We start from the raw sequence: 27,395 nt of genomic DNA on the forward strand, positions 1-27,395 counted from the left end.
GGCCCAATGTCCATCTGGTAGCACAATACTCTATAAATAAATATATATACATAGCTCTATTCCCGTCATTGTATATAAGTATATTTCATATATACATGCTTGTATGTAGACCTCTCAACTGTCCTATGCCTCCCAGTTGTTTCCTCTGTTTCCTTTTTTCTTCCTTCCTTCCCATTGTCATGTTTAGCCTTCATTTGGGTTTTGGTAATTCCTCTCAGCTACATTGCCATTGATTGAGACTCCCCCAACGCCCTATACTCTCCTCACCATCAGTTTTAGAACACTTATTCTTCCCTTGTCCCTGGGTTTGTTAGCATCCCCCTCCTTTTCTTCCATCTCTCCCTTTCCCATGTCCCCCAGAACTGTCGGTCCCATTGTTCTCTCCTCTGGATTGTTCATCCCACTTATCTTGTCTAGATAGACATGCATGGACAATAATACACACAAAAACAAAGCAGAGAAACATAACACAAAAAGCAGACAATAAATAAATCAACAACAGCTACTACAACAAACAAAAAATAAATAAAGAGAAAAATAAAAACCAACAGCAAAAGCTGAAAAGCCCTCAAGCAGGTCCTGGCCTGTCTGTTGACCTTCATGAGTGCGTCCCAGTATCATTTGTGGGGTACCATGGCCTGGCCCCCACGTTCACCTTTTGCATTTTAAGAAACAGTGCTGGTGGGGGAACAGGGCACTAACCCGCCCAAGGGGAGGATGGTGTTTATATCCCCACAGCAGAGGGAGAAAGGGGCCAGGCTCAACCCAGTTCACCAAGAAGTGAGTACAATATACCAGCATGAACCAGGGAACCAATAGAGAAGAGAGAGGGGCCATCCCCCAATGCCAACTATGCGCATACCACTCATCCACTACCCCAGAGGAATGCATTTCAGAGCACAGAACTGAAGCTGCAGCTCAGGAAGTGCAGCATGTCTGAACAGGAGCAAAGGAAGAGGGAAGAGAGGGTGGAACACACCCTGGCCGCCAAGCAAACCAAGAGGACAATATTCCGGCTCAGAGCAGCCAAGGCACAGAGGAGCTCACAGGGCTGGCCCCACCACAAGAAAGGACAACATGTCCCTCACTGACACACAGTGCTAAAGGGGGCAGCACTGGGGACATGGTGTGGGAATTGTGCCTGATCTGACCCCACCACACTGGGGAGAACACTAAGGGGGTACAGCGGAGCAGCAAAAGGAGTACAGCAACAAAGTCCCTGACAGATACAAAATCGTTTCATGCAGCATAATTTCTACAGAAAGAGGGTATAAATTTGTTTCAGTAAATTCTGAGGAATGCACAGAACTTGCGAAAAACACACCACAGCTATCAAGATATAAAACTATTTATATAAAAGTCTTCTTTTTCCTATTACATTACCTATATCCTCACTAAAGGCAAACACAAGTATGATTTCTTTCACTCTATCTTAATATTAACAAATTTAGAACCTTGTATAAATCAAATCACAAAACATATACTCATTTTTGCCTGATTTTTACTCAATATGTTTGTAAAGCTATCTATGTTGTTGAATGTGCCACCAGTTCATTTCTTTCTATCAGTGAGTAGTATTCCTTTAAATAAATATACAGTAATTTGTTCCTATCTTCCCCTATTTATGGGAAATTTGAGTTATTGTCATTATTTAATAGAGAAAATATTGAAATGATCAAAATCCTCATTTTATTTGCATCCATAGACCATACCAATGAGAGCAGAAATCAAGGAATTGGTTGACATATTCTTTCAGACAAATTTGCTGCACAAGACCTCTTTAACGTGCAAAAAGCAAGGGTGTTATTTTGAGGACTAAGGTGCACCTGATCCAAGCCATGGTATCTTAAATTTCTTTAGATGCATATGGCAATGGATAAGGGAGGCTCAAGAAGGGTTCGTGTATTTGAACTATGGAGCTTGGGAATAATATTGAGTATCTGCTAGACTGCAAGAAGAATGGGCAAATCTGTCTTGGAATGAGTGCAACCAGAAAGTTGCTTAAAAGCAGGATGGTGCTACTTCATGTCATGTGCCTCAGGCAGGTCAGTATGAAGGGCAAATTCCTCGAGAAGGGCTTCATGCTTTGTAACCCAGAGGGTCTGTGGAAAAGGAAGAAGACGCTCAATCAGATGAGTCGACTGGCTCAGGCATAGCAGCAATTGTGGGGATGACATAGGGCAGGCCCTATTTCATTCTGCTTCGTTATGTTCTAAGCAGGGCTGCTGCGAACCAAATCAACTTGATCCCACTGTGGGAGTAAGGGATTGTGTCAACTAGACACGCCTGTTAGGGGTAGATTCAAACCTGTCAATCAACTTGTATGACAAGTATAATATGACATAGACATCGCCTAAAAGTCATAAACCTTTTGTATGAAGAGTTTGAAACACGGGAGATGACCTCGCTCTCTGCCATTTCAACTTCCTGCTCCGGGGCCTCTGCCGCTGACTCCAAGAGCTGTTGGTGCTCTGCCACGTCTTCAGATTCTGCACCCACTGCCTTGCGCTCTTTATGCTTCCCAGCGCACCGTGATGTGTCCCTGGCACATGGCTACGTGAGTCTGAAGAGGGACTGACAGACTAGCATCAGATTTATGGACGTGAGTTGAAACTGGGATGCCTTCTTGATATATAACCACTTCTTGATATAAAGCTCTTTCTTATACATAACAGAGTATGACTGGATTTGTTTTTCTTAACCACATGGCCCAACACACTATTATTTAGGTAAATACCATATGCCATATTGGCTTAACTTTTCCTACTATTTAATGAAGGTTTGAGTTGTTATTGTTTTTATATATAATTAGCAAATCTATAAGTGTCTCTGTGCAAACTTTTGTATGTTACATACCATGATTTTATGCAAATATTGTGTGCCTTTCTTTGCTATTTGTTTCTCAACCATGCTCTCCTTTTGCAAGATATTTTCATAAGTACAATGCTGGGTTTTAGAAACATGGATCTGTGACCATTCAGAATAGTGTGTTTACAAAAATGCTCAGAGGTGGTAGTGGGGGGGGGCAGCGGGGGCAGTTGATATACTAACTCCTGTTATAATTTATACAATTTTTAGTGTGCTTATTTGACTATACCTTCCTTTTAGAAGTGTCAGTGTGAGTAATTTTCTCAGTTTATTGTATCATTTGAATTGTTCTATTTATTTTTTGAGTTCCTTTATTTATTCTGAATATAACCTTACTTTTAGATAGATATTTTGCTCATATTTCTCCTCAGAATGTGATTTACCTATTCATTTTCTTCAGAAGGTCATTTGATAACTAGTTAAAATATTTACTAAGTCTAATTTATGCTTTTTATCACTAATATGCCTTTGCTTTTTAAAGTCATTTTTACTGCTTATCCTAACTTCAATTCTGCTAAGTTTTCTTATGAAAACTCTAGCCTTACATTTCACATTTGAGATGAACGCTGCTTAATTAATTTTTTTGTATGGCATGATATGGACATCAATTTTCCCTCCATCTTCATAAGTTTTTCAATTTGCTAAAAAGAATATTTTCTCATTTATTGTTTGGGCAATTAGGTAAAAGATACGTTGAACAGTTATATCCTGTCTCAAAAGCTCTTTCTTCTGTTAATTAAGTCAAGATAGAAAAACTGCGGAGCTATTGTTTCTTGATATGTCCGCCATCTAGGACTGTACACTTCTGAAGGCACTCTCTATTTCTGTACATTCTCCTTGAGGAAGCCTGCTTCCTTTCATTTACATGACATTGAGATGGCACTTTGGGCACCCTCAAGGGCCTCCAGTCCATCTAAATGTTCTTTGAGATTTGCAAACAAAAAGAAGTTTGAAGGGGCAAGATTCAGGTTGTAGGGTAGAAAGTATACATTTTCTCCACAAAATCCTCATAAGACAGCCCTTGCTATATGTGGCAGTTACCTAATCTGGTGTCAATTTGGGACTTAAGAGGATTAAGAGATAAGGGTTGGAGTCTATGCTGTCAATTGGGTCACAGCCAATGTGGCTTCTGTGTGGGCATTGCCTTCCCCCAAGGATTCTGGGAATTCTGGCATTTCCTCCTTGGAGGCAGAGACATAGACTCTCTCTACTGACTTTCTGTGAGATATCCCTGAGGAGAAGGCATGTGTACCTACCCTGATGCAGACCTCTGGAACCCGAGATGCCACTTAGAGCCCCCTGCCAGTGCTGAGAGGCTTACAACACCACTGGATCCAGAACACTTCCAACCCACTGGCCTGTGATCTTCCTGCATTTGATGTCATTGCATGTGTTTCATGAGTCTGAAGAGGACCTTATAGATTGGTATCAGATATATGGGCTAATATTGAACTTATGAACTTGATCTGGACTGGGCTGGTATGTTTTCACAATATTCAATTCCTATTATATATAAAGCTCTTTCTTATACACATGTGAATGTCTATAAATTTGTTTTTCTAGTCTACCCGGACTAACACACTATACTTCAAGTTAATAACAATGAATAAAAAAATGAACAATTGATTGTGACAATGATTGCACAACTCTTTGTAATATATACAAACCACTGAATTGTATAGTGTGGTAGTTACATAATCTCCTGTCAACTTGTGAAGGGGTGGAGGCTAGCCTATCAATCAGGCCACAGCTTAATGGCCTCATTTGGAGGCTCCATGGAGATAAATAGCTCACTCCAAGCCCGACCTACACAGACTCTCTCTACAAACTTTGTGTTTCATCTTCCTGCTAACAAGACACATGGAGCTACACTAGAAATCCATGGGGACACATGCCAGTGGTGAGATGCTTCCACTGCCACTGGATCCACAAGACTTCCACCCAGTGGTCTGTGAATGTAGAAATGCATTCAGCGTCATTGCATGTGTTGTGTGAGTATGAAGAGAAATTTATATAAATTGGGGTCAAATATATGGGCTCATATAAGATTTATGGACTTGATCTGGATTGGGCTGGGATGTTTTCTCAATATACAATTACTCTTTTATATAAAGCTTTTTCTTATAAGACATATGTGTCTCCCTGGGTTTGTTTCTCTAGTCTACCTGGACTAACACATATGGTATGTGAACGGTATGCCAATAAAAGTGTTAAATAATTTGTTTATAAGTGAGCAAGTGCATTGTTGTTCTAGAAAATTATTTCTTAGCATAGGTGTCTGAACTTTTCTTTACCAATACGGTTTACAATGATCTTAAAACGTCCTAATAAGCCCTCGTGATTTTCTTATGTACTTCCAGAAACTCTATCAAGATTATGCCTTTGGAATCTCAAAACACTGCCATTCACAATAACCTTCTGAGCTGACCACTGCGCCTTCAATAGAACTGGTCTAGTAGAGTTCCCTGGAGCCATTGCTGGGACCAAGCAAATGCATTACTGAAAGAACTTGTTTGCAAGCCACCCACTGATTTCAGATGCATTACTGAACACATTTTGGTTGGAATAAACTTATGCAAGCATAAACTGTAACCAAAGAACCAAAACTTTTTACTTACCCCTATATTTCATTGATGTATGTGTCTGTACTTAAATTAACGCTAAAGTGTCTTGATTAGTAAACTTTGTTTCCATTTAAGTTAGAATTGATTGGATATCTTCCAATATTGTTCATCTTTTTTCAAGTGTAAAGAATCATTTTAACTTTATTGTAAGTTTTGAAATTTAACTTGTAAATACTCCAACATTTAAGTTTTTCTTTGAGATTGCTTTGTTTAAAATGAATTAAACTAATCAATGTTGTTGAGTAAATTCCAACTCATAGCTACCCCATAGGATCTAGTAGCACTGCTCCCTGGAGTTTCCAAGACAGTGATACTTTACAGAAGTAGACTGGCTTATGTTTCTGCCCGGGAGCTGCCGGTGTGCTCACACTGCTGAACTCCCAGTTACCACCAGAACAGTGATTCCATGGAGCCACTGGGGTGTCACCTATTCACGTTTTCATGTACATTAGAAAGGCTCATGTTTTGAATCTACCCATAGGTGCCTCCGTGATAGAGCTGGTTGTCTGTCTCTGAAAAGTCAGCCATAATAACCCCAAATCATGGGTTCATCATGCACAGCTGGGTAACCGTGAGTTGGAATCAACTCAGCAGCTACCAATGTATAGGTATGAATAATTAACTAACTCTGTGTCTTTAATCAACATTTTTCATTTTGATTTAAATTTGAAATAAAAGTTTACTGGTTATAGAATTCTAAGTTGAAAGATTTATTTTTCTGATTCTATTATGCAAAAATTCTAGTCTATTGTGTTTAAGCCGGCAGTGTTTTGGCTTAGAAACTAGCAGTCAATGTTATAGTAGATTTCTTCAATGTTCTGGTGTTTTTAAGAATTTTTTTTCTTCACAGTTTTCAGCAATATGACTATGATGTACCCTGGGGATATTTGTGCTTGTGTATTTGTGTTGCCTTAAAGTTGCTAGTTGCTAAATACCTGTGGGTTGATTTTTCTTTAATAACATTTGCACAATCATGGCTATTCTTTTATATTAACCGAAGTCTCTCCTCTTCTGTGTGCCTAATGTATATATGCTATAGTTCTCCTAAGGCACAGCTGGTGGTTTTGAACTGCAAACTTTGTGGAATGTGCACAGTAGAATAATCATCATGGTACTGATTCCACCTTATGGTTATACATAGACCTGTTTATTTCTCTATAAGAAAATGCTTTTCTATCCTTATTTTTAGGAGCTTCCTCGCACTGGAAAACACTCTTATAGTGTGCATAATGGTTCAAAAATGTGTGCTTAAATATAATAAACCCGTTTTCATGGAATGCCATCTTTATGACTGGTCACTTTTAGTCCTTTTGGAAGAAGAAATAGAAAAACCCACTCAATTATGAAATGTAGTCTTGGGAAACAGAAGTTAATCTAACTCTAACATAGATTTGGATCACATGGAAGGCTGCTCCCATCTGTTTTCACATTCTAGAATAAAGCTGCACTGTGCTCAACATTGATAACTGCACTGGAATGGATACACTGGAGAGAAGTGTCAGTTATAGTCTGTGACGTTATTAACTTAAATAGAAACGGAAACATAAAACAAGTGGAACTCACTAGGGTTTATTTAACAAAACAAACTTCTAATATTAAAGGCAGCTACAGTGATGATCACTTTTTGTTTTGTTCTTTTTTTCTTTCACTATATTAACATTTCAATGTTTTGCTTCCAGGCCAGCAGAATATGTAAACAGATGTTTTAAGATGGCATATAGTAATATGATAGTGGATCATTGATATGTATGCTCTGAAACTGTGAGAATTTTCCATTTCTTTCCCCTTTGGGGTAACTGTTCATTTCAGACATTGCACTAGGGAATTTATTCATTATAACATGTTTTATGTGTTATTTTGGTCAGACCCAGAGTAAACAAGAGAGTTTCCTTTTCCTTCAAGTTCTTACAAGTAAATAGACAGGGATCTAAACATATATAAACCATACATTAAGGTATTATATTAAAGATGATAACACAAAAGCAGTGCTAGAGAATAACTAGAGAAAGACTTTCTTAAGTAGTCACAACAAAGACCTCTTTCAGAAGATGACACTAAGGTGGAGGCTTCAACATCAGATCATGTACTCAGATGAAGAATTGAAGAAAGAGCCTTTCAGCTAGAGGGAACACTATGTGAAAATGCCTTGAGAAAGGAAAAGAAACAGCGTCCTTGGAGCAGGAAATAATGCCACTCTCTTAAAGTGGTTTAGGAAGAGTAACACAAAATGAAATTAGCGCAGGGTGATAGGCGGTCTGTCCATGGTGCCATGTACTTTGCTATATATCATACAAGGCATTGATGGCATCAGAAGGGATGGTGTTTCTTGTGACATTATTGTGACAGTCAGTCATGTGATCATATTCCAACCCCATGGACCTCTTCCCACACTAGCTCATAGCAATATGTATTAACAATTTTAACTATTGAATTATATGATACATATAATTAATTTTAGAATATATAAATACTAGCAAAACAATTGTTTTATAAAATCCCCATTGCATTACAACTTGATTATTAACTGAGCAGAAACTGCTCTTGATTTTTCTCTATTTAAAAAAATTAATACTTCTTTCTCAAATTGGTCCTAAATATAGATTTATAAATACCATCTACCACATTTTAGCTAAAAGGCCAGAAAATTTGACAGAAACTGTGTGATAGTTACATAATCTGTTGTCACTTTGAGACTTAACAGCGAAGGAGTAGAGGTTAGCCTGTCAATCAGGTCGCAGTTTGATGACCTCATTTGGAGGCCCTAAGGAAAAACATAGCTCACTGGAGGCTAGACACACACTCACTCCTTGGGAGACATCCCTGTCGAGAATACACATGGAGCCACGCTAGAGCCCAGGAGCTGAAGGAGCCACGTGGAGACCCCTGCCAGCGCTGATATGCTTCCACTGCCACTTAATCCACAAGAATTTCCACCCACTGGCCTGTGATGTGATCTTTCTGCATCAGCATCATTGCTTGTGTTTGAGGAGTCTGAAGTGGATTTTATAGATAGGTATTGGACAGATGGGCTAATATCAGACTTAGAGGCTTGATCTGGACTGGGCTGGGATGCTTTCTCAATCTTCAGTTGCTCTTGTACATAAAGCTCCTTTGTATACACGAATCAATGTCTCTGAATTCGGTTCTCTAGTCAACCCAGGCTAAGACAAACAGTAACTCTGAAAGCATTGGCACTGTGAGGCAAAGCATCTTTGGGATTGAGTAATAACGGCAGCACTGACCTGAGTGCATCAGAAGATTTAAAAAGTAAATCATCAGAGTTTTGAAGGACACTAGGCTTACAAAATAATTTTGTTCTTAAAACTAGCTGTAGGAATCTTTTAAAGAATAATAACTTTCGGTTGGAAAACAGCTTAGGCATTTTCTGGTCATTTTGTTGTCAGCCTCTGACAGCATCCCCGGGTACAGTCCGCACTCCCCGTGCCCCGTCCACGTGACGCTAGTGGGAGGCCTGGAATTCCAAGGAGAGGAAAAGCTCATGGAAACGTTTGGAACAGGGAGCCACGTGATCTGGTTACTTTCTGAGTGGCTCCTTGGAGCACACATTAAAGAATGCAGCGGAGAGGAGTCAGGGCAGCACTCTAGGCAAGAGCACATGGTGGCTCGATTAGGGTGATGATGACAAAGATGGGTGAAAATAACCGGATTTGGGAGACATCATTTGGGAGTTGGACGAACACGGTCCGAAGGAGAGCTAGAATTGGGCAATTACGCCGATTGAGAGGCCAAGGAGTCGAGGTTAAATGGAAGGCTCGATGGTTTTGAATTGGTCAAATGAACAAGCGTAGGGATTGTTTTCCAGAGGAGGAATGCATTTGGCACAAAATGGGAAATGGCCGCGTGTGTGATTAAGAATTCTGTTTCAAGTAAATTTAGTTTGGAAATCTACTGGATTTTTCAAACCCCCAAACTAAACCCACTACTATAGAATTTATTTTGACTTCTAATAACCCAACAGAGGGCTTCTGAGACTGCAAATCTGTACAAAAGCACATGACCTCACTATTTCTCCCATGGAGCAGCTAATGGCTTTGAACCACTCACTTTGGAGTTACCAGCAGCACCACCAACGCTTAGAGAGCAATTGGGTCTAGCTCGAGGACTAAGCCTGAGACTCTTCAATTGAGAGTTATCCAGCCTGAGAAAGTTTATTTTAGAAAATGATGGACAGACATTTTCTAAACAGAATAGTGACCCCAATTCCCTGCTTCCGATGACTGGATAGAAAATTCCTCAGTGATTTGGGTTGGTCATAACTCTTATTATTTATTATCTGTGTGATCTTAGGCTAACCTCAGCCTTCCTGAATATCTTTTCAAATGGGGTAATATATCTGAATTATTTTTCACACAGAACTTTGCAGGGTCAAATGATAAAACGCATTCGAAAGTGCTTTGTAGCTGTATATGACTGATGCTATAAGCTTGAAAAGACATTTAAAGTAGTATATAAACTGCACTGAATCTTATTTCTTAATTAAAAAGCTAATATAATGTAAGAACACGAAGTAATTTTTCATCATATTTTGCAGAAGATGATTTTCTTTTAAAATGCTCATATGTTTAGAGTTTAATAGACAACCTACATATCACAATTAATCCAGTTCTTTCTTAATTTCATTCCTTGGATGTGATGTTAATGCGCACAGTCAACTGTGCCTTACGTCTTGCAAAGTAGCAGTATTAGACCCACTAATTCACCTAGAGTTCTTCTAGGGATTTTGGCTTTATCCAGAAAACTACTGTTCTAGGAAAGCGAAGTACCCTGAGTTATGAATTAACCCTGGATATAATTCTGATCTCTTTGAACCTGTCATGATAAGTGAATTTTGCTTTATCTGATTTACTGAAAACACTTTCTAACTCCTTGAAAGATGGTAGAGTGTGGGGGCAAAGTTGTTTACTCCTTAGGCAAACAGGACAGGATACCACCTTCCATGGACCATGGCCCCTGGGAGAATGCTGATGGCTCAGTCTCGGGAGCTGATGAAGCACAGCTGGCCCGTCTCTCCACCTGAGGGAAATGGACCCATCCCTCTTGTTCCCTGACTAAAGCTGCAGAAGACAGATGTCTGCACTCTTCTCACTTACTTCACGCTCCCAGCCTCATCCTCCCCTCCTGTCTGTGAAGAACTTGGCGGGTGTCTTACTGCTTCTATGTAACCCTTCAAATTGTGAATGGTCCTTTTGGGTAACCTTGGCATGAGATGCAGGCCACGTGACAGGAAGAGTATTTAAACCGGGCCCAAATAAAGTCTGGGGCTGTGGAGTGTCTATATTGTAGGACACCCCCCACACCCTAACTTTTGGCTATCCTTTTTTGTACCTAAGTGTTCTCATTGAAAATTGTGACCCCTCTTGACCCCATTCGTAAAGTAATAACAGAGTTGGTCTCTACGTTATCTTCCATTTGAGCAGTCATTTTTCACTACTTCACACTGACCTAGATCTAACCATTCTCAGCTTTGTTGTTTTGAAGTGCGTGATTCCTAGCTTTTTTATTTGTTCTTTTTCTAAGGGTGAAGTTCCTAAGTACTGCAGGAAACTAATCTTTCAAAGCATACACAATTATTTAATTAGCTCCTAGACATTAATTAACAAGTGTCACCTAAGAAAATGAAAGGAATTCTGAAAGAAAGGAGCTACTCTCTTCATGCATTTAATCATTCAAGCCTGATCTCATGTACGGTGGGCAAATTTCATTCAAAAGACGGCTCACTCACAGCAAGGGAGACTGCTTCTGTGAAAGTCTGGAAATATGTTTCAAGTACTCTTTTTGTAGTTCTCTGAGATTACTTCTGCTCTCTTCAGGATCCAGCTCCATAAACTCCAATCTGGTCGCTGGAAAATCAATCTGAAATAAAGGAATGATTCCCCATTGATTGAAGGTCTCTCAATGATACATTATTAATTTAATAACCTCCTCTGCAGATTTGTAGAACCTAACCTGCTCGATGCTTCCGGGTTGATTTTGACTTATAGGGACCCTGGGTAGGGTTTATAACTTTATAAGGAGTAAATCTTTACAAAAGTAGATAGCCTCTGCTTTCTATCATAAAGAGGCTAATGGTTTTGAACCTACAGCCTTATGATGACCAATCCAATGCTTATCTGACAATACCACCAGGGATATTGCATAACCGACGCCCTCTGTCCATGACTTGATGCCCACTCACAACAATCCTGTAGGATAGGGTCCAACTGCTCAGGTGAGTTTCTGAGATTTTCACTCGTGGAAAATTCCCTCTTTTGGGGGTTATTTGTTATTTTAAGATATCATGATTTAAGCAAGCTCTTGAGAAACATACATATTTGGTTAACCCTCAGTCATTGTATAAATGTTTTTTTATTAGAGGTATGTAATGCTTTCTGAGTCAAAATAAGACAAAATATAAATTATTCATAAAGATACATATGCTATATAGTTAATGCTGGTGTTATGTCTTTTGTATATTTTGGTTTCATATAGCATTCTACTATGAAATAATGGAATTAAAGTTGATAATTATAATTTCTCATGGTATCACTCGGGGGAAAAAAAAGAGCCACTTTATTGTCTTTGTTCTATACATTCTATAAGCCAGAGAAACACTTTTTAGACAGAAGAGAAAGATTTCTCAGGTGAAGACCCATTTTGCAAGCATGCAATGAAACAGAACTTTTGTTTCTACTTTGTGTTTTGTAGGTCAGATTTATAGTTAGAGCTACAATCCAGGCCTTCTTTGTCCCAGTTCAATGTTTCTTCCATTGTACCATGTGTGTTAGGCTGGGATGATGAGAGAAACTAATCCAGTGACACTCATGTGTATGTAAGAGTGAACTTTTATCAAAGAGCAATTGTATATTGAGAAACCACCCCAGCCCAGTCCAGATCAAGTCCATAGGGCCAATATTAGGCCATGTGTCTGATACTAGTCCATAAATTCCTCTTCAGACTCACGCAGTCATATGCAATGAAGCCATAGGCAGGAAGATCACATGCCAGTGGGTGGAAAGTCTTGTGGATAAAATGCGGGTGGAAGTTTCTCAGTGCTGGCCTATAGGTCTCCACGTGGCTCCTCTGCTTTCCATTGTGGCTTCCCAACAGGGAGCTTAAACAGAGACAGCAGGTTTCAGCAAGTCTCTGCCTGGCCTGTCAGCAGTAAGACAAAGGCAGAGAGAGAGGGGAAGTTTCCAGAATCCTCGTGAGATAGCCATGCCTTCAAGGAGTCATGGCCAGGCTGTGGCCTGACTGACGGGCTAAACTCCACCCCTATCCCTATTTATCAAGCTGACATGAAATTATGTAACTACCACCGCATGCTCCAGTACTATTCTAACTCTCATAAATAAAATGACAGTTAACAAAAAGACAGTGCTGCATTCTGGCAATGAGCTCCATGTACTTGCTTAAGGTTGCCCTGCTTGAAACGTATTATATTAGAAAATTCAGAGTTCATTTTTCTTTGCTGAACTGTTAGATTAACATCACAGATAAAATTGAGACACATTATGAAGTGAATTTTGTGAGCTAGTTTGAAATACAATTTAATCTATTTGAGCTCTTATTTTTTTAAAAAGCCTTAGGATTTCCATTCTCTAACCCCTAATAGTCGTCACAATATTTGTTTTGGTTTCAGTAGATCACTTACTAAACCAACATAGCCCCCAGCAATATTACTGCCATTTTTGCTTCTTAACTGGGAGATTCACTTTGATATCCTAGAGAGAACTGTGTCTGATACTAGTAGTTACATTTTAATCTTATGTACTTGGATATTTTTAGACTAGAACAAAAATATTAGAAATAAAATGTAATATATTAATCAAATTTTATATTGGTCCTACATGTAGGCCAGATAAAGCAACTATTGTAGTACCTCTATGAACAAAGGTATAATAAATTATTTTCTATATCTCATTTATGAATGTTTTCTTGATTTTATATATATAGTAATTGATTCTTGAGTCACTGGTATAAAATATTGGATTTTCTTCTAATCGTCTTTTGTTATAACTTTATACAGAATAAAACTTCCCCAAATGTATTTGGTCCAAAATACTTCTGACCCTCATGCACTCTGGAGACCATTAGAAACATCTATTACCTTCAGAGAACTTAAAGTCTGATGAAGGAAAAAGGACACACGTATTTACAATTATAGCAATGTTATTTTGAGCTACTGTTGAGACGGTCCCCAATTCCTGGTGACACTGTGTGGAGTGGGACAAAAGTCTGCCAGTCCTGTGTCATTGGCTTCAGATTGGACTAATTTGACCCACGTGGTTTTTATTGGCTGATTTTCAGAGTCAGCTGGTGAGGTATTTCTTCCTAGTCTGGAAGTCTTGCTGAAACCTGTTTCGTGTCAGCAAAACACAAACACCACTGCCCATTGTGTGATGACTGGGACCATGGGGCTTTATCCAGATACATTGCAGGACATTGCTGGTTCAGTGGTAGGACTCCTGCCCACCATGCAGGAGATCTGTTTGTTTCCTGGCCGGGGAAGAACTGAAATAAAGGACATTCATCCGCAGTGATCCAACAGTGTGCTTCAAGCCCTATAAAAGCAAACATGAACCTGCTCCTTTGCCTCTTCAGGCTGTGACTGATTATCCCCGGACTTGGTTTCAGATTTCTTTTTAATGGAATATGCTGGCAGTCTTCTATATTGCATGTACCATAGCTTGAAATCAATTTATCACATACACATTTTTTTCTCAAGTCTTATGGATACGCTCCTCTTTTCAAGAACAAACCCATATATTAGCTCTTTGCCTTTGGGTACAGGCAAACATATGTATAGGCCTGGCCATCCTTCCTTTCCATTCTCACCCTCCTACACATTTTCATGTTGGTGTCTTCTGTTCCATTATTGTAGCATGTTTTACTACCTTTCCTCCAAAGTTTCCTTTACAATTCACCACCATGGTTTTTAACCACGTCTTCATGACTTGGAAATTTTCAAAATAGCTGCTGTGAGTAAATGTCATTGTGTCTTCCACACCATGTCTACGTGGTTCTCTCTCGGTTCCCAATACTTCTGTCAGCTTGTTCAAGACACTCCACATAAATGTAACTTATTTAGGGTGATGCATTCTATGGCCATTCAGTGAAAGCAATGCCTGCTGATGATGTAATAATTGGGGTGACCTTCAAGAAAGAAGATGTGTTGCTAAGGTGGTTTGAGAGTGAAAGGATAAAAATAACGACTTCTACCCGGGGACCAAAAAAAAATAGCACTGTGTTCTAAAAGCCTGATCTCAATCACTGGACTGTTGGTTCCCCTAAGATATCTGATAATGAAGGGTAATCATAGAATAAAATGTTAGGGAAAGTACAATATTTCAGGAAAATTAGTAGATAATAATAGTAGTTGAAGGTGGAGGGCCATAAAGATTAAAGTCAATAAATTAATAAATATTTTTGGTATCCAGGTTCAGAAAATGGACTAGAGGATTAATTTTAGAAATGTCTCAGGCTTTTATTATTTTTGTGATCAGGCATCATTTATTTATAAACATTATGTTATGCTATATGCTGGAGATAGGATATTGTTAATACAGTCAAGAAAGTCACAGCTAATAGAAAACCTACAATATGGTAAATGTGCTGGGAACGTGTGGTAAGTGTTACATACACAGAGGAAGGACACTTAACCCTGCTTGCGATCGGAGGAGAGAAAAGTAAGGGAGACAGTGCTAGACAAGGGCTTAAGAAGCCCCAAAGATATAAATCAACCACACGAAACAAAGACAGAGGAGGGGGAAATGATGGAAAAGAAAGTGGAGATATACCGCAGAGACATGGAACCATGTTCTGAAGGCACATTTTTAGTGTTGCTGGAGATTCAAAAGTTAAACAGTAGCAAGAAAACAGAGGGAAAATGGGCATGCTGTGGTGCCTGGCCTTCATTCTTTAGGTACGGGAATATTGAAGAGGGCCTCTTAGAGACTAGGGGGTTAAGAGTCGGGCTGGTAACAAAGGCTGGTGGTTGGAAACCCCAGCCAGGCCATGGGATGCTTCTTTCTACACCTGTAAGGGTTGCAGTCTCCAAACCACAAGGACCCTCCAAGGTTTTCAGAAATGACTTGGTGGCAGGGAGTGAGCAAAGCAGTAGCAGATTTATTTTTGAGTTTCAGATAAATCACATCGTGGATTTTGGTTCAGACAAAGACAACACTAGAGCTAGGAACACCAGTTAAACTTTTGGCATTTAGGAAGGATTTTTTAACTAGGCGTGGTGAGGTGGGGAATTAGAGGCTAGTGTTGAGATGATAAATATAGACTGGATCTAGTGAGAGAGAGAAGCTGCCCCCCCCCAAAAAAAAGCTAGTTTGTAAGCGTGAATATGGTACGTCAGTAATTTACAGGAGAGAACACTTTCAAAGGGGAAGGTGGCTTCTGCTTGCGGTGTAAGTTGCCTGTGAATTATCCAGTTTGACAGCAGCCATGTGGCTAAAACCAAAGCTTGTAGTGCGAACGAATCTGATCCCGCCTCCTAAGGGAACCTGCACGTGTAAACACCTCAGAAATGAATGGGCCCCAGGAATTCTACCCCTGAGTATATACCCAAGAGGATTAAAAACACATTTCACATGTCCATTCATAAACATTAAAAACTTATACAAGAATATTTTCAGCAATATTATTTATTTGGGGGCAACAACAAATTTTAGGCAAATTTTATTATTATAATTTAGGCAACAACAAATAGAAATGATGTATATGTTGATCTACTGAGGCACAGAGTAAATCAGATGTGCATATACCAACACAGTTGAAGTATTATTTCACATAGATAAGACTAGAATGCTGATAGATGTTACAATTAGGATGACTTCTGAAAACAGCTTCCTGAGTGAAATGATATTACATGATTTCATTTATATTAAATGCGGAATACAAAAATAACTATAGAGGTATAGAGAAAATTTTTGATTGTGTAGATTTGGATGACTTGGCTTGATAAAAGTCCAAAGGAATGGTTTTTCTTTCTAAGGTGATGAAGAAGCTCTAAGATTGACTGTGGTGCTAGTTGCACATGGCTGTGAATCTAGTAAAAACGGTGGATTGCACACAGAACATGGAATAATTGTAGCCTATGTGAACTCTCTCACACTAAAATGTCTTCAAGCAAAACAACTTAAGGTGAAAACACGGGAAAAATATGTGCTGAGGGTGTCACTCATCAACGGTAAAGGCTGAGCTGAAGGGGAACCTGGGAAGGAGACAGAGAAGAGACTGTCAGAGAGGAATGCGAGTGGAAACACAAGAAGAAGGCGGTAACACCAAAGTCAAGGAGAGGAGTCAGCCATTGAGAGAGATGGTGCCACAGAAAGCAGAGGGACCTGCTGGAGGATTGAGTAAGTACTTGGCAGTTAACCCCAACACAAGCAGTTGACACTCACCAGTGGGTTTGCAGGGGAAACCCAAGAGGGTGAGGTGCCCTTTTCAGAGGTAGAAGCCAGAGACCCAGATAGGTTACTTAAGAAAGGAATTAAGCATAATCCCAAACCAAACCACTGTCACCAATTGATTCAAATTCATAGCAAGCCAGTATTCTTTTCAATTGAGACATTCTTGGATTTATTTTGTTCTCATTGTTGGGTGTTTTTTGTTTGTTAGGTTGGTATGTTTTCTACCTTTGGCACCTAGGATATCCATAAAGACAGAGGAGATTAAGGGGAAATGGGGAGCTAGTAACAAGTACAAGGAAAAATACAATGTTCTAAAATTGTGGTGATGATCGCACAAGCCCTTTTAATATAATTGAGCTACTGAATTGCATGATCCGTGAATCATTTGTTTTAAACAGACAGAGAGTCAGTATGATGATGCTTTGAAACTACCTCTTGATTTGGCAAGTGGGTATGGTATGTTATTTTATGACAGCTAAGTGCGATAAAGAAAAAAACTCAGATGACAGTGAACTTAGACATGTTTGGGAAGTAAAGGGATACTGAATAATAAAAAAAAAACACTAAGTAAAAACCACTGTGCTCTTAATTCTTAAATTTGTGATAGACCCACTCTACTGCATGACCCAAACCTCTCTGCCATCCTTGGATTTTGTTCTTGAGTTTTACAGTAAAATGTGCATAAAAGAGTTTAATAGACTAAGAAGAAGGTCCAAGTAGAAAGGTAGAAACTGAAGAGTCAAGGGCAGATAGAGACAATTATTGATGGAAAGAAGTCTTGGGAATGTGGGGGAATCTGGGACCAAAGCACTTCTGGAAGCATGGTTCTTGCTCTGCGCCTGGAATTCAGCTGGGAAATACCAGCGAGAAGAGTCCCAGGCAGATTTGCCCAACCATGACCTTTGCTCTACCTACATCTGTGAATGGGAGGTCTAGTTCCTTTTATCCACCATTCTCTCAGATCATTAATCAAAAAACCAAAAAGAGTTGTTATATTGTTAGTCATTAGATGTCATCAAGTTGGATCCAACTCAGCAGCCTTGTACAACAGAATGAAACACTTCCTGGTCCCGCACACAGAGGTTGCCCGGTTCGAGACGAGGGTGTCAGTCCATCTTGTTGAGGGCCTTCCTCTTTTGGGCTGCCCCTTTCCTCTATCACGCATGATGCTCTTCTCTGTGGCCTTTTCTGCTCCTGCTAGCATGTCTAAAACACGTGAGATGAAATCTCACCAGCCTTGCCTCTGAGGAATATTCTGGCTGTACTTCTAAGACCGATCTGTTTGCCCACTGGGCAGTCCATGGTGTTTCTACTATGCCTCTCTAACACCATCGTCCAAGAGTATACATTTTAATTCAATATTCCTTATTCATGTTCCAACTCTGAGAAATCAGTGTCAAGGACATCATATGTCTTGTCACACTGAAGTGGCTAGACTTGAGCAGTAAGTAGTCACATAATAGATAACCAGGCCGTTCGAAAAATATATCTCTAAAAGAAATCGCACACTTCTCATTTACAGAGGTTGCATTTGAAATAAAGTAAAAGATGAAGGAAGGTTATAAAAGTTCGTATCAAAGAGCTAAGCCTAAAATCCAGATTTCATATCTCTCACCCAATATCTTTGCTTGCAATCTATTCTGACTTATCCACAACACAAACATTGACTGCAGGGCTCGCTCCTCAATTCCTCACCGTACCTCCACTCGATTTGGCCACAAGGTGTAACTGCTGCCCTAAATATAGCTGTGTATACAATTAGATTGATACTGGTTACTAACAGTTTTGCTTTAAAAATCTTAGTAAGTTATTTTATTTTATAGCTACTATTATCAATTAAACAGGCAGTCTGGGAGGCTACCTTTATGTTTATGCCATTGGAAATTCTTTAGGAAATAGTACTGATTTTATTTTTTCATACTATTAAATGGGTTATATACTTCACACTCTCTTTTTGTAAAGGTGAATTCTCTTTTCATTCAAAATATGTAATTGGGTATCTATGTTGCTACTTAAAACTTGAAACTTCTCTTTATAGTCTACTTGCAAGAATATTTGCTTATCTGAGAAGAATTAAGTCATATAATAGTTCTACTTATTTCTCCCTAAGTCAACCATAACTTAGCTACTTCAATAACTCCTAAATCTCACTAATTCATAATCATCCTTAAATAATTACTACTGAAGCCAGATGTGCTAAAACTTTGTTAAAGATGAAGTGATTGAATCTGCAAACATAGAAATTAAAAAATACTTTGAAAAGAATTCATGCTGCCAAAGAAATGTTGCTTATATTTTATATCTGGATTCCTATTATCATGGAAAATTTATCCCTAAGTGAATTCATCATAGGCTTTTGTTGAAGGCTTTTCTTGCAACCACATTTTTTATTTGCGTTAAAGTATTTTCAATTCAGGAAGCCACACTTCGATTTCTGTTTTCTTATCTATTTCCTTCATAGAGTTGTGCCCTGTTAAGTTTGTAAAAGTGCTAAAATCTCTTTGTTTTTGTTTTTCTTAGATTTGACCCTTATTATCTTTAGCTTAGATCACTCTGATATTTTTTCTAACAAATATTCTTGTATCTGGTCTCTGGTATATCCAGGACATCTTCTGTCTCACTGTGCAAAAAAACGTCCTATAATTCTTCTTGAACGTATTACCATGTCGACACCTAGCACCCAATGTGGGACCGTAAACCTCTCATCATTTGTTTCAGTCTTCTTAGCTAACTGTGAAACTGTCACTCGTTTACCGATTATTTGTGTTGTACTTGCTCTTCATTTATGATTTATTAACATCACTTACACTATCTAATGACAATTGGCTCATTCTATAAAATAAGTTAATCATGCCCATTGGGAGTCTGCTCTCAAACTTCATATATTTCTTTGCCTTCCCTTGAACATATCTGCTGCTATCCCGAGTGTGTTAGTGCCCTATAATGGACCCAATTTTTGTCACATCACATCAGGGTGAGTTGATAAAGTCTGTTTTCCCTGCTATGGTTTGCCTTCCATTAAATCGCTGCTATGGTACTATGCACACGTTTATTTGTGTAATATTATTTATTGGCTTCATGCATAGTAATAATTTACCAACTGTCTATTAAGTTTGATTTAATTGCACCACCATCATTTTCAATGATTGTTCTTGCATAGAGTGTATTTAATGCTGTCATAACAGAAATACCACCACTTGGCCTTTGCTACACAGAAAATCATTCTCTCTCAATTCAGAATGCCAGAAGTCCTAAATCAGGTGCAGGCACTAGAGGAAGGCTTTCTAGCTCTCTCACGCCTGGAAAAAGGCCTTGTCTTGTCAGCTTCTTTTCCTTGACTCCTTGGCTCCTTGGTGATCTTCACGCGGCATGTCACCGATCTGTCCCCACGCCAAACTCCATCTCTTTTATAATGGGAATGTTTTTCTTTTTTTCTAATAGAATATTAGCTAATATGTAGTAAGCCATGATGGATTGGATGTTTCTGATGTCCTGCCAATCACCCTGTCTTTCCTCTGTCTCCACACAGCTCTGATGCGGTGTGCAGTCCTTGTGTGCACAAGGTAAAAGCAGACATAGGAGGATATTTGGTAGGTCCTTTATCCTTCCTTCAGAGTGAGGGCTACTTTTTTCTGAGTATTAATTTTACTTTTTATTTTCAACATCTCACCACACATCTTTTAGGACTCGATTTTCAAGCCTTTTTCAAACAAACAAGAAACTTCCTAGTCAAGAAACTCCACATAGTTATTCTCAACTCTTGGACATTGCATTCCCAGACAACATTTGTCAATATTTGGGAACATTTATGATGGTCAGAGCTGGGAAGTCTCTGCTGACATGCCGGTTGGTGAGGCATGTGCCTCTAAACATTCTACAACACACAGGCGGGCTACCGTAAGTAATGGAGAATTATCCAGAACAAAAGATCAACTGGGCTGAAATGAGAAATTCTGCTCTAGAGGGGAATGCTCAGATAGTAGTCTCCAATGCACCTTTTTCCTTTTTCCATAGAGATAAAAGTTCTTATTGCTGGAAAATGCATGCATGGGAATGCCTATGCCTTAGAAACTCGGCTAATATGATCATCTATCAACATGAACCAATGAGGAATTATCAGCAGTAAGGATCCAGAGAGTCATTGACTACCCTTCATTCATAATCACAAAGCTTAGGGATTAGGGGGACTCTAAGAGGGAGAAGTATAAAATGTGGGTTTGTTTTCAGTTGCCCCCCATGACTCAGTTAATGGTTAGTCATTTAGGAAATATACAATTGAAGAGAGTTTAAAGAAACATGACAAAATGCAGAGGCAGGTGTGATTTAGGTAGGTTAATAATATATACCAATGACAGCTGTTAGACAAATGTAAAGGGAGAAAAATATGTTTAATGAGTATATTAATAACAACACTTCATCTTTCTCTTTCATGATCATGATTCATGGAGACTAGTTTGAGATTGCCATTATAGAGACTGTGAGAAAAGATCTTTGAGAGTACTGAATGTGAATAAATACTGTAGAGAATTTGTTAATCGTGGCAGGCTGTATGAACTTGGAAAATTGTTTCTGTAATTGACAGCAAGTGCTATATCAATCAATACTTGTCAGATGTACTTAATCTCATAGCCTGGTACTTACCTGTAGGGTCACTGGTGATAGCTGACTTATATCCCACACTCCTGGAGCTACCATTTCTATGGGAGGCTCACTCTGCAAGGTCATGCTGAATAGTGTAGACCCGTGAATAAACTTTCTGCAAAAAACAACACATACAGACAAAAGTCACTTCAGGAGAGAAGTTATGATTATCTGTAAATGTTTTCTTTAGAATACAAACACAATCATCTAGTATGATGATAGCATATGGTAGCTAGAAAGAAATGTACTATTCCATATTCAGAGAAACTCGTTAAAGGTTGGTTTCTAATCAGGCACGAGTGCATGGCTAGCTTCATAGATGCCTCGACTATTTTCCACATTAAAAAAATTGTCCCACAATGGTAGCTAACAAGAAGATTTATTAATTGCCAAGAATAGTAACTACAAGATGGGACTGAAAATTCCAGATTTATATTCTTGTAGTTATAATTGCCTTAGAGGTAAAAAAGACTTTAATTCTTCAGAACATTTTGCTCTGTAGAATAACTAAATTCCTTGGGCATCTTTGAATATCTGAGTTCTGAATTTATAGAAAGAAAAGACTTAAATTAGCATAAAATCTGCAGGATGAAAATAGTTTTGGGAACTTCACAGAGGAAATGCCTTCTTATCCATAAACCAGATTATTCATATCCCGAATTTTCAAAAATCTGTTGAAAATTACCATAGTAAATGAAAGTGAATACAGCAAAGAATTCATGGATGGATTTAACAACTCTGGCAACTTCCAAATTCATAGTTCCTAATAGGAATTTTCAAAGCCATATATATGAGTGAGAATAATAGACATATTTCAATGACTATTTGAACATCTTTTGATTTTAATATACCCAATTGAAAAGGTTTGACCTAAAGTCAACACTAATAAAATTTGCAAAGAACTTTAATACATTAAGTAAATCATTTAAAAAACAACACAGACTTCCATTTAAAATCTCATAGAAACCTTACAAACCATGACCAGAAAAATCCCACATTTAAAACACTCCTTAAGTATTTAGCATTATGGACTTTGAGCTCACACTTAATTTGAGTCTTAGTCTAAGAACAATTGGTTCTCATAAGACCCTACTTACTACTAGCCCTCGTGAAGAGATCGCTGCAGGTACGGTGCTACAACAGAGTGCGGTAAAGAAATCAGATGGTGCCCAGACATTAATAAGGCTAGAGTCTTCAATGCTTGTCTTCAAACAAACCGCCTTCTATGTGAGGTACCAACTAAATCCACATGGAAGAAGCACACCAGTGTGTATGATCCAAGGATTATAAATAATACAATTCAAACCCAGAGAAGAGAAGAGTATCAGAGCTTAAATTCCGAACACCCAGTTTGCAGAAGGCCGTGGATGACAGTGGAAATGCCAAATCCAATTCCAGGGCCCCTCTTAGATCAAAGCACCAGTGAATTCCCTCTGAGCACAATCCAGGGACGTGAGCAGTTGTGCTGCAGCACAGAAAGCTTCGTGAAGTAGATGATAGCAGCTGCAGGTAGGTTACAATGCGACACCTTATCATTTGATCTTTTGTTACCCATTTTAAGTTGTTTCCGTTCATAGTATTTGCTGCTTTCTTTCTGATTGAGATTTTTCCATTGTCTTTTCTTGATTTTGTTTGTTGGCTTGCTTGTTTTATGTGGTTGTTGGTTTCTTTATTATGTTTTGTATATTTTTCTGTATATGAAATCCAGGGTATACATAAATTTATAGAGGCGGAAACTGGATTAATACTTACTTAGGGACATGGCACAGGAAGACGGTGGGGGGTGGGGGTGGGGAGCTAACAACAATAGCCACAAGAAAGAAGAAAATGTCCGAAAATTGATCGTCATGATGATGGCACAATTTATCTTAGTTTGATTGAGCTATTGTATGATACATGAATTGTATACCAATAAAAATATTTAGCATTCTGATGCTGGCCTTCTTTATTTTCGATATCTAGATATATTGTAAGAAGTATTTGCCAAGAGAATATGATTTGCAAATATCTCTGGGCAAATATTTTCATATAAACCAAGGTAATCTACCTTTGTTGAAGAACTAGGATCCAGAATGAGCTAAAGATAAAGCTATCTACAAGGGAAGAGTACCCTAGGTGACCTTTTTATGTCTGCTTTGCAAAGTTTTTATTGTGACTTGAGTGAAGATTCCAGAGCAGAAAAATCAACTTCATATTCAATAATTTAGACGCCATTTGCTTCATCTGACTCACTGCAATCCTCCCGAGGTACCATCATCACTTACTCCACTGTCTCCCTGTGTTTCCTGGTTCCATTTCTCCTTCCTTCCTCACCCTCTCTACTTAATCCTTAAGTAAAGGCTACCCTGGTGCTATTGAATGGATGATTAGTCTAAGGTTTGCATACCTCACCGGTGATATTGTCTTCCTCCATCAATCTGACTAGGAGACCTGGTTATGCCCTTGGCAGTGACCGTAATGGTTAGCAGTTTGAAACCACCTTGGGAGAAAGATTGAGCTTCCCACTCGAACATAAACAATCGTAATGTTAGAAACCCACAGGGGGGAAACTATAAGTCAGCACTGACCTGATGGCAGTGAGTTTGGTTTGGGGCTTATAAACCTATGTATTGTTTGCCAAAATCTGAGCCATATGGGGATTTTCACTTTCAGACGGGAAGGCTTTGGGGGTTGTTCAGACTGTCAGATCAGTACACCTGTTTATGATTTTAGTTCTAAAATTTTTGTTCCACATTTTTATCTTTCTGATGTGATCCTTTTCAGAAGAGTTGATGGTATCAGCCGGGAATTCCCCAGTTTTTATTGTCTCGGTGTTCGTGAAGACTAAAGTTTATGTGATCCCTTAGTCCACCAGACTAATTGTAGCCATTTGTCTTAAAATTTCCATCACTCCTCTTTCCTCTGAATGGGAGAGACCAATGGTTTCATCCTAGATGGCCACGCACCAATGGTTGAGACCCCATTCACTAATCACCAAAGCAGGATGTAAAGTATTGTACCTGTGAAGTGTGATATGCCAAATTGACTTCTGAGATGACACTTCTGAAAAGAGAGGGAATAAGAGGCTTCTGTGTGACACCAGGTGCCCTGGGGTTTCACTGCAATTACAGTAGGCAGTTCAAAACCACCAACCGCTCTGCAGGAGAAAGATGGACTTTCAATTCCCATAAACAAATATAGTGTAAACAGTTACAACCTCAGAAAGTCACATGGGCACTTCTAGTCTGCTCTAAAGAGTTTGGGTTTAGTAGCGTGAGCTCCTTTGGGTTTTCAATGTGGGACATCTTAAGAAGAACAGAAAGCCTCATAGTCCCCCCCAAAGAAGCTGGTGGATTTGAACCGTTGACCTTACAGTTAGCTGCCCAACTTGTAACTCAGTACGCCACCAGGGCACCTTCATCATCAATTCACTTTTATGAAACATAGCATTTTACATTCATCAATAGGTCAGTAACCAGTTACATTGCACAATTTGTTTCATCCAGAATTTCATGAATTATATTGTTTCTAAATGACAGCATTGATCCAAATCACTTTGAATTACTAATTGCAGAGAAATTGCCGATCCTAGAGGGAAATGCAGTTGAGACTGGACACACCAATAGCACTTCATTGTAAATGACCCTGATGACAAGGTTGGTTTCTAAAGCCAAGGCTACGTTTCACTTTCAGTCTTGCTTTCAACAGGTAAGATTTATATTGTGCAGCCTGAACTTTAGAATAAAATGTTTTCTTGATTTCTTCATTATGCCATACAGTGTACTATATTTATTTCCAAGAGTTTTATTTCTCCCCTAGATGAAAACCTTATTAATCAAAAATGTTATACTACTTACTCTTTTGGAAACAGTGGAAGGCAAGTCCAGGCCAACAAATCTGTATTGTTAGTTACAGAGCCAATCCCAAATAATTTTACAGTGAGCATTGATTCCCTTGGAAGTGATCTTATTTCAAGCGGAAAATTAATCCTGAAAAAAAAATAACAAACAACACATTGATGACTGACAGTGCTAGGTATGAGGATTCTGAAAAGCATGCATTGGTTTTGTAATTCTCAATTGATCTTTGATGTTAATTTATTTGAGCTGTGGTGAAATGAGAAGACTGATCACAAGCAAAATCAATTACTGAAAGTTGCTGACTGAGGTTGATCCAACTGAAGTCTCAGACAGCATTAGCGATCTTCACACATTAGGAGGTAGCTATCTAATATAAATTCCAGAGAACAACCTTACTCAAAGCTTCCACGAAAACACTGAAAACTCTTTTTGTAAGTACCTGTGTAGTAATCGGGTATGAAGGAGAATTAATTCATACCAATGACGATAATTATTATCAAGGAAGTGAGCATGGTGTTCCTGAAATGAAGGTGTCGGCATCAGGGTGGTAATACACTAGTTAAGGAGAGGAACAGCATAAAAGATGTTTGGAATAAGACAATGGAAGAGGAATTCTAGTTTCTAGATAATGATATTGCACATTCTTCCAACTGGCATAAATGCAGAAGAAAGAGGAAATCAGGGAAGTATAATCTGGCATGTAAGTCGGGAGGTGTACAATTCGGGTTGATTTCCAAATACTATTGCACTCATAGCAACTAAGGCCGTAGTGCTCCTTAGAGGCAAACATGCTGAGACTTAATCTCACGTGCGTTAGACATACTGTCTGGAGAGCAGAGCAGCCTTGGGAGATGTACACCATTCAAAGATGAGGGCGATGATAGAAAGGGAGGCCTGCAGGAGAGGAAGTGACACAGTGGCTGCAATAAGGGGCTGATTATAGGAAGAATAGTGAGGATGGTGTTGGCCTGGGCGGTGCTTCCTTCTGCCATGTATAAGGCTACCGTGGGTGGAAACCAACTCAGTGGCTCTAACAACCACAAGAGTGGCTTAGGGTTCTCCCTTCAAGGCTCACTTACTGCCACCCAGTAGATTCGACTCACAGTAACCCTACAGGACAGAGCAGAACTGCCCCTGTGAGTTTCTGAGACTAGCTTTTACAGAAATAGAAAGCCTCAACTTTCCCTGTGCGAGGCTGGTGCAGTTAGCAGAAAGTGCAGTCAGCAACTCAGCCTGTAACCACAGGAAGACGACCCCACCTTGCTTGTTGTAAGGGAGGAAAACTTGAAGCCCGTGCTGATGAAGGCCAGGGAGCTCAGTCTTCAGGTGGAATCAGGGTTGTAAAGGAAAAATAGGAGAGAAAATGTCTCAGAAAAGAAAAATGACATTTTATCATTTTTGAATTGTAAAGCAAGACAAATGTTTGCACATTTTCTCTCCTATTGGTGTATATTTTTATGTCCAAAAATGGGTTAAAAGTCACAGGAGGAAAAAACCTTTTCTATTACACTGACATTAAATCAAAGAATCAGTGCAAACATTAAACTATTTGAAAAATTTTACTTCTCTTTGATTGGTATGGGGGTCCTATTGAGGATTTTTAAGCAGTAAACCGACGTAAGCTGCCTTACCTTTTTAAAAGGTCACTTTAGTTTCTGGGGGACAAAGGTTATAATTGCACAGGTAAAGTAGGGAGACTGTTATAAACATTAACATAAACAAGAGATGATGGTGGACTAAACCAGTAAAAGTGTGTAAGGTCATGTATTGAAGGGATTTGGACTTGTGTTGAACAGATGAGACTGAAAGCAATCATTCAGAAGGCCATCTGTGAGTGTGGCAGGTTTGAAGTGTAAAATCAGTTTAGTGTTTGGTATGCTGAGATTGGATTTCCAGAGTGATACTTGGGCAGGTAGTATACATTTTGAAGTTGTTTTTTCATATATCTTGTATTTGAAACTTAATAACTCTAAGAGAAAATGAGGAAAGATGCAAGAGAGGAG

At 38.9% G+C, this 27,395-nt stretch overlaps 1 protein-coding gene across 1 annotated transcript in view; it reads right to left on the minus strand.

The window, feature by feature from the left end:
- Positions 1–27,395, minus strand: part of PIK3C2G (phosphatidylinositol-4-phosphate 3-kinase catalytic subunit type 2 gamma) — a 419,757-nt gene that overhangs the window by 287,254 nt on the left and 105,108 nt on the right. Inside the window, exons 12-14 of the mRNA XM_075553327.1 lie at positions 25,390–25,521; positions 21,554–21,668; positions 11,236–11,366 (exon numbers count right to left, since the gene is read on the minus strand). Coding sequence (XP_075409442.1) covers positions 11,236–11,366; positions 21,554–21,668; positions 25,390–25,521 — 378 coding nt within the window. The remainder of the gene's footprint in view (positions 1–11,235; positions 11,367–21,553; positions 21,669–25,389; positions 25,522–27,395) is intronic.

This window comes from Tenrec ecaudatus, chromosome 6 (assembly GCF_050624435.1).
Source record: "Tenrec ecaudatus isolate mTenEca1 chromosome 6, mTenEca1.hap1, whole genome shotgun sequence".
In the NCBI taxonomy this organism is placed as follows: Eukaryota; Metazoa; Chordata; class Mammalia; order Afrosoricida; family Tenrecidae; genus Tenrec; species Tenrec ecaudatus.